The sequence below is a fragment of the Heloderma suspectum genome, chromosome 6, assembly GCF_057233095.1.
Source record: "Heloderma suspectum isolate Gila_16-S chromosome 6, 16-S_ref, whole genome shotgun sequence".
NCBI lineage: Eukaryota > Metazoa > Chordata > Lepidosauria > Squamata > Helodermatidae > Heloderma > Heloderma suspectum.
In genome coordinates, this window is record NC_139463.1 from 110113381 (window position 1) to 110128032 (window position 14652).

Genomic DNA, 14652 nt, shown 5'->3' on the forward strand with positions numbered 1-14652 from the left:
ATAATGCTGGTACAAATCATTCCAGAGTAGAGTCATACTAAAGGCTTATGTTCACACAAAGATGCTTATCAGTTAGTGACAGTAACCCATGGTGATCTGGATGTGTCAATGGTCTAACAGCACAGTGAGAGCTTGCACATCACTTCTGACATACTGCTTTCATTGGGATCTGTTCACAGCCACCCATCATCAAGTACACATAGTCATGTGTGTATATGTGTGTATGAAATGATGTGTATGCTTGTGTGAACCATGCAAACTGTTCAGGATTCCATACTATTAACCCCACTGAATAAACCTAGAATCATAGTGTAGGAGCAGGTCTGGTGGGCCATTTTGTCCAATCTTCTGCTTGATACAGAAAATCCAGACAAGAGCATCCCTAACAGCAGCATATCCTTGAGATGCTGCCCAGTGAGGGACAACACCCCACCCCACTTCCCCACTAAATGGCTCCATTGTGAATTGCTCTTACTGTCAAGAGGTTCCTCCTGATTTTCAACTGGAATCTACCTTCCTGTACCCTAAGCCCATTCGATCTAGTCCTGCCTTCTGAGGCAGCAGAGAACAAGTCTTTACCCTGCAGTAAGTCAGACAATCTCAGGAAGCTCACTGCCATACAGAAGAGGTATTTTGCAATCTCCATTTTGTGTGTGGGGGGTATGTTGCTGCAGTTTCATTGGAAGCACAAGAATCCCACATCTTAGCACACAAGAACACAGTTGCTTTTTATCTGTTTTGAGGAGAGAAAAAAACTGTTGTGTTTGTCATTGCTTTGTGGATTATGCTTGTGCTAATATCAATGGGTTATATTCATTCCACTTGTATGTAAACAGAATAGGGTGCTGAGCAGCTCCTATGCAGGCACTCTATAAGCATCATTTATCCCACAAAGTTTCAACCATGTTTGGAATACTGCTGCTATATAGGGTGCATGTCAGTGTTTCTAGGCAAGAGAAATATATTTATATAAATAAATAAATTCAGCACCTTGGATAGCTCATTTAGAGTTCTGGCTGGTTCTGACTAAAACTCAAAATAGATTCACAGCCCCACCAAACTCGGAGCCACCGACCTCCACTGAAAGCAAGTATCTTTTATGCATCACAGGCACAGATAGAATATTATCCCAATGATTCCAGTGGAGAAAGGTGCATTACCTGAATGTCTGCTTGTCCAAAGACAAAACAAGCAGAAACCATGGGACCACAGCACTATGCACAATATTTTTCTTCTGAAAGAGCAGCTAGAATGTTAGAATGGGAAGAAAATGTGCATGTTTCTTAAATATTAGGTTGTAAAACTGTGTGAAACTCCCATTGCAGCGTAATGCCGAAAAACTACCGGTATGTCCTTGCCTTTGCTTTTGCCATTGATGAGGTCAACAAGAATGCCAAGTTGTTACCCAACGCTACGTTGGGATCCATGATCTATGACAATGCTTTCAGTCCAGGAAGAGCCTCTTGGACCACTTTGGATTTACTCTTTACAGCACAGGGGAATCCCCTCAACTACATCTGTGACAGGGCGAAGAAGCCAATGGCCATAATTGGTGGGCTTACCTCCCAGAACTCCATCCAAATGGCCAACATCTTAAATACCTACAAGATTCCACAGGTATGTGGCTTCCTATGCAAAGGCATAGCCTTTAGGAATGAAAGAAATGCAGCTCTCCCTCAGAAGTTTAAAAAGGCTCTATTCAGTCAACTGAGCAGAGTAATATTCTCAATGCATGCTTCCTATGATCATCTTGGAATGAGATGGCCTCAACTCTTTATAGTCCCTATTCTCCTGAGGTGTGCCTCACCTCAGATCCAGAATTCAATACAATAGTGTTTTCAAGACAAAGAAAAAGGCTGTTTCTACCACCTTGCTTAGAATCCTTCAGATGTCCAGCAAACTTTTTCTCAAATAATAGTTCTTGGCTTATAATATCATAGAACATAGGAAACTGCCTTATACCATTTCAGTCCTCTGATCTATCTAGCCACTATTGTTGATACTGACTGGCAGTGACTCCTCACATTTTCAGACAGGTGTCTTTGCAGCCCCATCTGGAGATGTTGTGGATTGATCCTCAAACCTTTTGCTTGCAAAGCATGTGCTGTACTGATGAAGTACATTCCCTCAAGTGTTCTTGAATTGATAAAGCATGTGTGTGTGAGTGTGTGTGTACATTAAGTTAACTCAAGAAAAAAAGATGCATTTTTAGAGTGTTCTCATTTTTTTTTTTTTACCCTTTTAGCTTACATACTGCACTTTTGACCCTGTGATGAGTGATAAAGCTCAGTTCCCCCCTTTGTTCCGGATGATTCCAGAGCAAATAACTCAGTATCATGGGATTGTTCAGTTACTAAAGCATTTTGGGTGGACTTGGATTGGCCTCCTCATATCAGACAATGACAGTGGAGAAACATTTCTTCGAACTCTGAGACCAAGGCTCCTACAGAATAGTATCTGCATTGCTTTGACAAAATCAATTCCAACTGTGACAAGTCGTGCATCCAACGAGACCTTTACTAACATACTGGGAAGAACACTTTCTACACTCTGGTTGCACAAAATCAATGTGTTCCTTGTCCATGGGGATGGTCAATCTATGGAGGGTTTACGAATAATTCTGGAAAATTATGAATTTGCAAAGATGCGTCCAATGGAGAGGGTTTGGATCATAACTGCTCAGTGGGATTTCACTGCTGTTTTTCCTTGGAATCGATTCACACCAAAATCCCTCAATGGCACCTTGTCCTTCACACTGCACACAACCGCAGTGCCAGGATATCAGGACTTTCTTGAGACACTAAATCCATATAAATCTATGATTTATTTTATCCAGCAATTTTGGATCAGCACATTTACCTGCTCACTCCCAGTATATAACCTCTATGTCCTGAACAAGGGAAACTGCACTGGGAAGGAGAAGCTGGGGAGCCTCCCTGGATCGGTGTTTGAAATGGGAATGTCTGGACAGAGCTACAGTATCTACAATGCTGTCTATGCTGTCGCACATGCTCTCCATGTCATGCATTCATCAAGAGCCAAACAGAAAGCAATAGGGACTGGGAGAAAAGGGAATCTTTTGAAAGTTCATCCATGGCAGGTAAGACATGTTTCCTCATAGCTGCAGAACAAATTGATCTTATCAGTTACTAACAAATTCAATAAACAAAATACCTTTTGGTTTAATATCTTGCGTTATGGGCTTTCCAAGTTTATTTATTTTATTTATTAATTAGATATATTAGTTGCCCGTCTGACCAGCTACCCAGCCACTCTAGGCAGCATACAATACTAATAACAAATTTACATAATCAACTGAACAAAACAACATAACAAAACAACACTGCTCTAAAAAACCCTAACCCACTCCAAATGCCCCCCTGAACAGCCAGGTTTTTAAACCCCGGTGGAAGCTCATCAAAGAGCTCAACGTCCAAAATGCCAGGAATTTTAAGATATTAAGGGATACACCATTAACATATTAGGCTATAAGCATATGGTATGATATCCTGTGCTATAGTTAGTTAAAGATTCAGTGCAACTCTGGAACAGGGTGTCTGTCGCTGGCTGGTTTCATTATGTTTTGAGAATTCATTAGATAAATTCATTACATTTGAGAAGGCTATTCCTACAATGCTCTGATCAAGGAAACCTGAGACTGAAAATGAGAAACTCAATGGAAAAAGAAAGGAAGAAATATTACAATGAATTCAACAGAAATCAGACACCATTCTGAAGGGTAAGAATGCACATACAACTTAGCTTATGCCTGTTAAGTGATGACTTTATTAATTGAAAAATAAAGGGTCCAAAGCTTTGATGAAAAAATCAAAGGGAGTCTCGACATATTCCATGTCTTCTGCTGGTTTGTTTGTTTTTAATTCCTATATCCTTGAATGTTTATCTTGCATTTTTACATGTCATTCAGGGCTATAATAAATAGAACTGAGTAAAGCAACATGTATGCTTGAAGAAAGAACAGATATGATGGATGGGATGGCCTTCCCCTCCCCCTAAAAGCCCCCACAATTTAGATTTCTGACACACGCTAATAGAGTTCTTCCCACCTCCCCAGAAGGGCTGTATACCTGAATCAGTTGCATGACAGGCAGACATTTACCAGGCAAAGCTTTCCTGATATATGCACCTTTATATTGCTGAAATGTGCTGTACCTAAATCATTTGTGCTTTAGTAGTTAAAAGGTCAGGCAGTGTGGGGAAACTCTCCTTGTGTTTCAATGCTGCTCTGATTTGATTCCATCAAAAGAATTTTGCTTTATCTTTTCAAATGCAGTAGAGTCAAACAGCTAGGGATGTACGAAAGTCACTTACCTTTTCGAAGGGTGACATTCGTGGTGGGGGGGAGGCGTTCCATCCCTCCCCCCAAAATTCTCTCCGGCCAGCTCTGCTCCACGGAGATTCCACGGAGCCACCGGCTGGGGCCACCCGCAGCCAGACATCCGGCCACTGGGCAGCCTGCACAGGGACGCAAATGGTGGCTGTCGTAGCCACAGCCATTTGCATCCCTGTATTTTGCCATGATAGGCTATGTAAATATTTACATAGGCTATTATGGCAAAAAAAAAAGGAACGTAAATGGCGTAGTGTCCCCCAATTTGCATTCCCTTCCCCTCCCCGCCGTAATAGCCTTCGTAAATATTTACGTAGGCTAAAACGGCAAAAAAAAATGGAATGCAAATGGCGGCCGCCGTAGCTGCCGCCATTTGCGTTCCCTTAGTTAATCTGTGATAGGCTACGTAAGTATTTACATAGCCTATGACGGCTATATGGAAGAAGATGGCGGCCGCATCTGCGGCCGCCATTCGCAAGTCAGCACAAACGGCAGCAGGTAGGTGCTCCGTTCTGGGCCCATTTCGCGGGGTGGGGGGTAGGGGGGCTTCATTCAACCACAGATTTCGGGGGGCTGAATGCACTGGCATTCAGTCTCACCGAGATCTGTGGCAGAATTCTCTGACATCCCTACAAACAGCCTATTTTAAGAATGGAAGAACAAAAAAAAATTGGTCCTTGTCAGTTTGAGCCGTCCATATAACTGGACCCTCTGCTCTTTACAAAGGAACTCAGCTGCCCCTTTCATTTTAAAATACAAGATAAAGCCCAACAGCAGCCCTGAGGCCTAGCAGTAGTCCTGAGGCCTAACAAATCAGTCTGGTCTCCCTAGTAACCATAGTACATTCTGTACCCATTCCTATCCAGAAAAGAGGTAAACATACTTCGTTTTATTCCCACTTCCACACTGTGAATTTGGCCTTATTTATTTTTATTTATTGCCTTTATATCCAGCTTTTTTCCCTCTTGCAAGGAACCCAAGGTGGCTTATATTATCCTCCTCCTCTCCATTTTATCTTCACAACAACAACCCTGTGAGGTAGGCTGGACTGAGAGTCTGTGACTGGCCCAAAGTCACCCAGTGAGCTTCCATGGCCAAGTGGGGACTAGAACCTGGATCTCCCAACTCCCAGTCTAACACTCTAGCTACTACACCACACTGGCTCTCTTGTCAACCCCATAAGCTAAAATGGGGTGGAAAATCACTACCCTCCCATTTTTTTTTTTTTTACAGATACCTTATACTTCATCTGGGGCACTACACATAACCCATCTTCTTCCTTGCATAAGGATGATAAATTGTTTTCCAAAGGGCATTGTACAGAGAAATTTACTATAAAGTAAACCTCATGCTGGTCTGGGGTGGGGGAGGAGAATCAACACCTGTACAATTGCTGGTGGGCACTTATCAAATTAAAACTTTTACAAATTACAAAATTACAAATTTTACAGGGCTGTATACCTGAATCAGTTGTATGACAGGCAGACATTTACCAGGCAAAGCTTTCCTGATATATGCACCTTTAGATTGCTGAAATGCTGTACCTAAATAATTTGTGCTTTAGCAGTTAAAGGGTCAGGCAGTGTGGGGAAACTCTCCTTGCATTTCAGTGCTGCTCTGATTTGAGTCCATCAAAAGAATTTTGCTTTACCTTTTCAAACGCAGTAGAGTCAAACAGCTAGGGATGTACGAAAGTCACTTACCTTTTCGAAGGGTGACATTCACGGTAGGGGGGAGGCGCTCCGTCCCTCCCCCCGAAATTCTCTCCGGCCGGCTCCGCTCCACGGACATTCCATGGAGCCACCAGCCGGGGCCGCCCACAGCAGGACATCTGGCCGCTGGGCAGCTTGCAGGGACGCAAATGGCGGCTGCCGTAGCTGCCGCCATTTGCGTCCCTGTATTTTGCTGTGATAGGCTACGTAAATATTTACATAGCCTATCACAGCAAAAAATACACAAAACAGCGTACGCAAATGGTGGCGGCTACGGTGGCCGCCATTTGCGTTCCCTTTTTTTTTGCCGTTTTGGCCTACGTAAATATGTACGTAGGCTATTACGGCAAAAAAAAAAGGGAACACAAATGGCGTAGTGGCCACTATTTGTGTTCCCCCCCTTTTTTTTTGTCGTATAGCCTACGTAAATATTTATGTAGGCTAAAGCAGCAAAAAATAGGGAACTCAAATGGCAGCCACCGTAGCCGCCATTTGTGTACGCTGGTTTTTTTTTTGGGGGGGGGTGCCGTGATAGGCTATGTAAGTATTTACGTAGCCTATCACGGCAGCCTGGCTGGATCCAAATGGCGGCCGCTATGGCGGCCGCCATTTGCATCCGCAGCAGCCCATCCGCGGCTGGAACTCCGGCTGCGGATGGCCCTGGCCGGCTGCTCCGCGGAGCTGGCATGGAGAGGAGCCGGCCGGGCAGGATTCCAGGGGGGAGGACCGGATCGCCTCCCCCCTCGTCGAGGATTCCAGGGGGAGGGACGGAGCGCCTCCCCCCCACTGCAAAAAATTCCACAAAAAGGTGAGTTTCGTACATCCCTAGTGGAAAATCACTCCCCCCCCCCAAAAAAAAACAACAACTTACAGATACCTTATACTTCATCTGGGGCACTGCACCTAATCCACCTTCTTCCTTACATAAGGATGATAAATTGTTTTCCAAAGGGCATTGTACAGAGAAATTTACTATAAAGTAAACCTCATGCTGGTGTGAGGTGGGGGAGGGGAATCAATACCTGGAAAATTGCTGGTGGGCACTTATCGAATTAAAACTTTTACAAATAAGCAATTTTTTGCTCTTTCTACTTCACAATCTTCAAACCCACCTCTCCTGCACTGACAAGTTTCAGATCAGTTTGTTGAGTCATTTTCTACGTATAGGCTATGGATCCTACTAACCCCCTCTGATTTATAATGGGTTAGGGTTACAGTTAGGGTTAGGTGAATAAAATTCAACTGGCTCATCCTTAACATAGGGACACAATTGCATCCAATTATGTGATTCAAGCTTGAATAAGTATTTCATTCTAGTGAAGAGATATCTGGATTTAACCCACAACTCCAGAGGTCTCTTGTAGCTTGCCAAGACCCAACACTTTTGCCTTCTGAAGAGTATTTCATTAAGCAGTATTTTTAAACAGTATTCTACACACTGTAACAGACAATAAACAAGGATCTCTCAGCCACTGTGTGAACAGAATGCTGGACTAGATGGACCTTGGTCTGATCCAGCATGGCTCTTCTTAATCAAATATAACAGAAAAATTGGAATAGTTTTATCATTGCATTGATTGTTAAAACATCATGGCTGCTTTCATAAAGCAGTCAGAGAACATGGCAGGAAATGGGATTCAATGACTTCCAGGTCACTCATGGCTAGATAATACAAGGAGGGAGGCATCCAAAAATATGGGTCTGTGTATTCTTTTTGGGGCAGAGGTTTGTAATACCCTCTTTGAACCTAATCATGACAGAACATTTCCAAAATTATTTTAAATGTTAATTGATCTAGAATAAACTCTTCTTCAGGATATAGGTCTGTTGTATTATGATCCAGTGTTCCTTGAATTAAAAAACAAAACAAAACAATAGTTCCTATATCCAGGTGAAGTTTTAAAATTAACTACCTTAGGTACAAAAGTAAATGTATTGTGGTTTTGGTAACTATAAACAAGTTTACTAACTTTTTCTGTATCGTGGATTTATGCAACTTTAACTGTCCCTGTAACTCTCAGATTGCTATACAGAGTTTCTATATTGTTGCCCCCCCTTTTTTACTGTAAAACAACACCGTTTCATTTTTTCTTCCATTTCTTTATTTTTGGAGGCTGTTCCATGGGTCTGACCCATGACCTACTTGGATCCTTTGTAGTTTTGTGGAGAGTGGCTTTGATAGGGTCAATTAAAAGCATTACTCCCAGGTCTCCTGTTCCTCAATGTTATTAAGCCCCCAGAACCAGGGAACGTGAAGGGTGGAGACAGGCATATTGAGCAATAATGGCAATAATTCATACTGAATCCAACCGAGCACAGCTAAGAACACATTTTCAGGCCTATGAATTGGTGGTGAAGAAATCTTCATCCTCTGCCATCTTTACATCAACTGAATCACATCCAGCTTAGGTCTTCAGGTCAATGAGGGAACTGTTGAGGCCCATGATGGAACCCCCAGAATGTGAAACAAGAAACCCCTTGCAGCCATTTTTGGATATGTGCCTATATGGCATACCTTCTTGTGAACAACTATTTTTTAAGTAAGGTATGCAAATAATAGAGGCTGGGGCCTGGGGCTCCTCTGGGATTCCCATTCAAAGAATCAGATCCTGTAGCTAGACCTGAGCAGCACCTGGACAGCAGAACATCCTAGGAATTCCTTCAGGAAGTTCCATACATCCCTAACATATGCTCATCCTTCCCTCAGTTATAGGCACTTTAAAATAAAAGCACGTTGTGTTCGTTTTTGAAAATACAAAATCTTGAAAATTCACATTGAGTCAAATTTCACATTGAAATTGATATTTTCAAGTAAATTTCAAAGATATAACATTAGGCCTCCTCCACCATTTGACAGACTATAAGCTTTTTCTCCTCTAATCTAGCTTCACTCTTTTCTGAGAAACGTCCGCTTTAACAATAGTGCTGGAGAAGAAATATTTTTTGATGAGAATGGGGACCTGGCATTTGGATATGATATCGTCAACACGGTCACATTCCCCAATCAATCTTTCCAGAGAGTTCAAGTTGGGAAGATGAGTGTCAAAGCTCCTGCTGGAAAAGAGTTCATCATTAATGGAAGTGCTATTGTGTGGAATCACAAGTTTCAACAGGTATGAAAATGCTGAGGATTTTACTTTCAACCATATTCTGTACCTGTGCTGGACAGTAAAAACTCATTGACCTTCTCTGCTCACTGGGCATGATAGTGTTAACTCCAAGATGTCAAAATATCCATGTGTGGGGTAATTTTTGAATAAGGTGTTCTTCCCTAACATCCATAATGAAATAGCCCCCAAACCCACTTCAGTTGCTTGATTTGGGCTTCCGCACACTGGGTTTTAGATATATACATCCTATCCAAACATTACACTAATTCATGGAAGTCCACAGAAGTTTGAGATACTGCAGATCTACCCAGCATGCTGGGTGTAATGACTCAGTAGCTTTCCTCCACAGTGCTGGAGAAGCAAATAGGGGAAAGGCTAATCTGAAATGTGAATAAAAAAAGATGAGACAAATCTGAGTTGGGTGCCACTTCTTACAGATGCAAAAAAGCTTGTTCTATGAAGCGTAAAAAAAGAAAAGATGAGCTGAGCCATGCATGCTTCCATTTACAAAAGAAGAAATGCTTATGCAAAACTTCAAATGAAGCCCAAACTCCCCCAATTGCATTTATGCTTGCATGGAGGAAAGATGAAGATCAGATGGAGTCATAAGAGCAAGAAACCAAGCAAGTCATGTAGTTAGGGGAAACATCATTGTGAATATCAAATGTGAATTTCGTATGGATTGGGCAAGGCCCAAGGCAACTACAGCAGGGTCATTGTCAAAGGCTGGCATCATCAGTCACACCCCAGGACCACACCCCACCTCTAACACCAAGAGCTGCCCCCCTTCCTTCTCTCTGTCACTGTTCGGTCTTCTCTGAACATGTAAGCAGTGACAAGATCAGCATGTTCCACTTGGCTTGCTCTCTCCCTCTTGGTTGTTGTATGGATTGTGAGGGGTAAGCACAAATGAATGGGCAAGGCACAAATGGGCCCCCAAAAGTGATGTGGCCCACTTATAGTAGAGGTGTTGAAGAAATCTGCAATAGGAATTTGGATTTCTATAAATTCATCCTGCAGATTCTGGAGCAGACTTGCTTTTTCCGAGTAGTGCAGATTGTATGGACTTGCGGATCATTTATTTACTTTTGGGGGAATTTACACAAATGTGTGTTTGTGCGAATGTACATCAGTGCTAATTTCCACATGTGCTAATGTGGTTTAATTCTAATATGCATTAGCACAAGTGTGAATTAGTGCAAGTGGAATGGGATTGTAATAATCCCTTTAAAAAATCTATTCCGTCGATGAGTGGATGTTGAAATAGAAGATGGCTGACAATCTGTGAAACACAGACATAATGTACTTAACAAAATGCATACATCCCTGATAGAATCTTGCCCAAGGGCTATCGAGAAACTGGAACTGGCAGAGCCCTGTATAATTGTTGCTGCACATTAATTGCACTTACACAGTTAACACCAGATCTAGTTTGGTTCTGAGCTTTCCAACAAAGCACGTTGAAAGAATTATAGCCATGAGAAATGAGTTCATTTTCCGAATCAAATCCCTTAATTTTGGTTTCCATTAGAGAGTTCCCCATGCCAGGTGTGTTGAGAGCTGTCAGTCTGGTTACAACAAGATTGTCCATCAGGGGGAGCAAATTTGTTGCTATGACTGCACTCAGTGTCCTGAAGGGAGTATTTCAAACCATACTGGTAAGGACACCAATGCTTTGTTTTTGGATGAAAGTTATTTCTAGTTACATTTTCCAGAACAGATATATGAATGGCTTTAATAATGCCCATCTTCTCCAGTGGAGGAAGTCAATAAAAGGCACAAGGGGTCTATCCAACCTTTTTCTCCTTCCTTTTCCATGGGCTCAATGCAGCCTCTAAAAAGCCTTTCCCAACTGTGGGCTCCCAGATGTTGTTCATCTACAACTTCTGTCATCCCTGACCATTGCCTGTTGTGCACATATCCTCTGGAAGGGGTACATTAAACCCACCCTCTTCCATAGCCTCCATAATTACAAGAGTCCACCAGTAAGCACAAGCAGCTTTTATTCGAAGGTCATTGTCTTCAGTTACAGCACTGAGTCCAAGCCAGCATACAGACTTCCACCTCAGGGAAAGGAATTATGTCTTCCTCCCCTGCTTCCTGGCTTTAGATTACAAAAATGTCCAGCTCTCCCCTTTTGAAGTACTGGCCTTTCAGGTAGCAACCCTTCACGGTTTTTCTTCACTAGTGACTGTCCATTCCTAGGGAAGTAGCTCTCCAGACCAAGCTGTGGGTGTGGCTCTCAGGTGCCTCAGAGAAGGATGCTAAGCCCCAGCTTGGATATGCCTGAGGTGTTCTGGTGAATGCCAACTGGTAATTTCCAGGTCTCCCAGCAACAGAAGCCCTGGGTGGTGGTTGCAGGTGAGGCCCTCTTCCAGCATCTGCCTTGGCAGAAACAGTCTGTCTGCCCTCTTGCAAGCAACTCTCACCAGCCTGTCTTCCCTCCTTTTACTCTTCATACCACCCTCCTCTTCCTGCTCCTTCCCAGAGCTTTATAGCAGCATCTTGGTTAGGGATGTACGAAGGTTCCACCACGGATCTCGGGGACGCTGAATGCCAGCACATTCGGGCCCCCAAAATTGGTGGCGGAACGGCCCGCCAACCCCTAGGACGGGACTTACTTTGGGTGGATCTTCCTGGCGGCGGCGGCGGCTCCGGCGGCGGCTCCGGTGGCGGTTCAGCGGTGGTTCGGCGGTGGTTTGGTGGCGGTTCGGCGGTGGTTCGGCGGTGGCCGGTCTTCCGACCGGCCGCCGCCGCCACCATTTCCAGGTTAAAAAAAAAAAAAGTGATAGGCTACGTAAAGATTTACGTAGCCTATCACGGCTAGATTTTTAAAAAACACCGTGATAGGCTACATAAATGTTTACGTAGCCTATCATGGCTGACTTAAAACAAAAACAAAAACGCGCATACGCAAATGGCGGTGGCCATGGGCTCCGCCATTTGCTTTCCTTATTTTGGCATGTCTTAGTCTATGTAAACATTTACGTAGACTAAGACGGCCAAAATAAGGGGAACGCAAATAGCGTAGACGCTATACGCTATTTGCATTCCCCTTATTTTCACCGTCTTAGTCTACGTAAATGTTTACGTAGACTAAGATGTGCCAAAATAAGGAACGCAAATGGCGGCGGTCATGGCCGCTGCCATTTGCGTACGCGCGTTGTTGTTGTTTTTTTTAATCAGCCAAGATAGGCTATGTAAACATTTACGTAGCCTATCACAGCTGACTGCAGGGACGCAAACGGCGGCGGCTATGGCCGCTGCCATTTGCGTCCCTGCTAGACAGTAGCTGGATGTCCGGCTGCTGGCGGAGCTGGCCGGCGGCTCCACAGAATCGCTGCAGAGCACAGCTGGCCGGCCAGGATTCTGGGGGGGGGGAGGAATGGAGCATCTCCCCCCCAACAAGGATTCCGGGTGGAGGGACGGTATGCCTCCCCCCCCACACCATCAGCATAATCCCTGAAAGGTAAGTGATTTTCGTACATCCCTAATCTTGATGAAGCCCAGCTGTTGCTGCCAAGGCTTCCCTCCCCCACAGCTGTACTGTGCTACCTTTATCAGCTCAAGCCATCCCCAAGCAGTGCTCCCTTTTAACTTTATACTCAGGCCTAGCTGCCTGCTGCCTCTCTGCCTGGGTGTTTTCAGCAAAAGAAAGATGACTTGGTCTGGTGAGTTGTGGTGGGCTGTTACACTTATGCTGGCTGGGGATGATAGTTGTTGTAGTACAACATCTGGGGACCCACGACTGGGAAACACTGCTGCAAATGTTCATCTAGGAAATGTTTGCTAGGTTTAGCAGCAGAGCAAATAAGATAATAATTTCCTCTTGCAAGATATCCATTTTCACATTTCACCTTTTCATATAAAAACCAAAATCTGTAATCCCAGCAAAATCTCATAGAGTATATTTGCAGCATGAAGATTACAACTCCCAAGGCCAACATTCATATCAGCTATATTTACTTTCTCTCTCCCCCCCATGCATTAATACTAGGAAACACATGACAGTGTGACTGAAAACAAAGTACACACACAGAAAATACAACATTACAAATGTCAATTTAATATCTTCCTAATGCATTGAAGGAAATCTGTCCAATACTTTTGCATTTGGTATTGCACAAAATTCTTCACTGACATTTAACAAAGTTTTATTGTATAAACTCGTGGGAGGTATAATTGATGGGTCCCACTTAAATGCAGAACATAGAAATACTGAGACCTTGCTTATGTCTTTCAGATGCAGATCAGTGTGAAAAGTGCTCAGAAGATCAGTATCCAAATGACCAGCGCAATCAGTGCATCTCCAAACATATTGTCTATTTATCTTATGGAGAACCATTGGGAGGAGTTTTGGTTTGTTGTTCCTTTTTGTTTTCCACAGGAACACTTGTGGTGTTATGGATCTTCATTCGTTACCAGCATACCCCCCTTGTCAAAGCCAACAACTGGAACATTACATGTGTCCTGCTTTCCTCTCTGTTGCTTGGCTTTCTATGTTCTGTCCTATTCATTGGCTGGCCCGGAAAGGTGTCCTGCCTTCTCCGGCAAGCCATGTTTGGCATCATCTTCTCCATCACTGTTTCTTGTGTGTTGGCCAAAACCATTATCGTGGTGCTAGCCTTCATAGCCACCAAGCCAGGAAACAGGCTGAGGAAATGGGTAGGGAATAGGCTGGGCATATCTGTGGTGGTCCTCTGTTCCCTTATTCAATCTGGCATCTGTGCTTTATGGCTGGCAACCTCTCCCCCCTTCCCAGAGTTTGACATGCACTCTCAGAACACTCAGATCATCGTTCAATGCAATGAAGGCTCAGATGCCATGTTCTACATTGTCCTGGGCTACATGGGGCTCCTGGCCATCATCAGCTTCACTGTGGCTTTCTTTGCCAGGAAGTTGCCTGACAGTTTCAATGAAGCCAAGCTGATCACCTTCAGCATGCTTTTGTTTTGTAGTGTGTGGGTATCCTTTGTCCCAACGTACCTGAGTATAAAGGGGAAATACATGGTGACTGTGGAGATCTTCTCCATCTTGACCTCCAGTCTTGGTGTAATAGTTTGTATGTTCCTCCCCAAATGCTACATTATATTACTCAGACCTGAACTGAACACCAGAGAGCAATTAGTAAGGAAAAAAAGTTGATTGTGACACTTAGCTTTTGAGATGTTTTGTTATTCTTGAGTCATTTCCATTTATTGTATCCCTATATTAGTGGTGGATGAAACTGTATATATTTTGGACAATGCAGGAGCTATGTATGTCCTTGAGCCTCCACAATGTGTACCAAAGGCCAATGGTGAGACCAAACGAGGGAAATACATCTAGCTAGCTCCCAGATTTTTCCTCGTAACTTGTGACCCATCCTTATATCTGAGCATGGGGCTTTCATCCTGATCCCTAGTATCCTAGCACTTATGCAGAGCCAGGACAGGACAGCACTTGCTGTTGGAGACCATGTGCACCAGAATCCAGTGAA

At 43.6% G+C, this 14652-nt stretch overlaps 1 protein-coding gene across 1 annotated transcript; it reads left to right on the forward strand.

Moving 5' to 3' along the window:
- The first annotated feature begins 1581 nt into the window (after nt 1-1581).
- Nucleotides 1582-14318, forward strand: LOC146342481 (vomeronasal type-2 receptor 26-like). The gene is made up of 5 exons (XM_084807855.1): nt 1582-1617; nt 2246-3100; nt 8949-9176; nt 10705-10831; nt 13417-14318. The coding sequence occupies exons 1-5, from the start codon at nt 1582-1584 to the stop codon at nt 14316-14318; spliced, it is 2148 nt and encodes a 715-aa protein (XP_084663981.1).
- Nucleotides 14319-14652: the final 334 nt, after the last annotated feature.

Bases quoted from the DNA above. Each gene is read 5' to 3' on its own strand.
- LOC146342481 (XM_084807855.1), top strand. From the start codon at position 1,582: ATGGCCAACATCTTAAATACCTACAAGATTCCACAG. The intron at 3,101-8,948 runs GTAAGACATGTT...CCTCTAATCTAG, and splicing joins TGAAAGTTCATCCATGGCAG to CTTCACTCTTTTCTGAGAAA. The intron at 9,177-10,704 runs GTATGAAAATGC...GGTTTCCATTAG, and splicing joins GGAATCACAAGTTTCAACAG to AGAGTTCCCCATGCCAGGTG.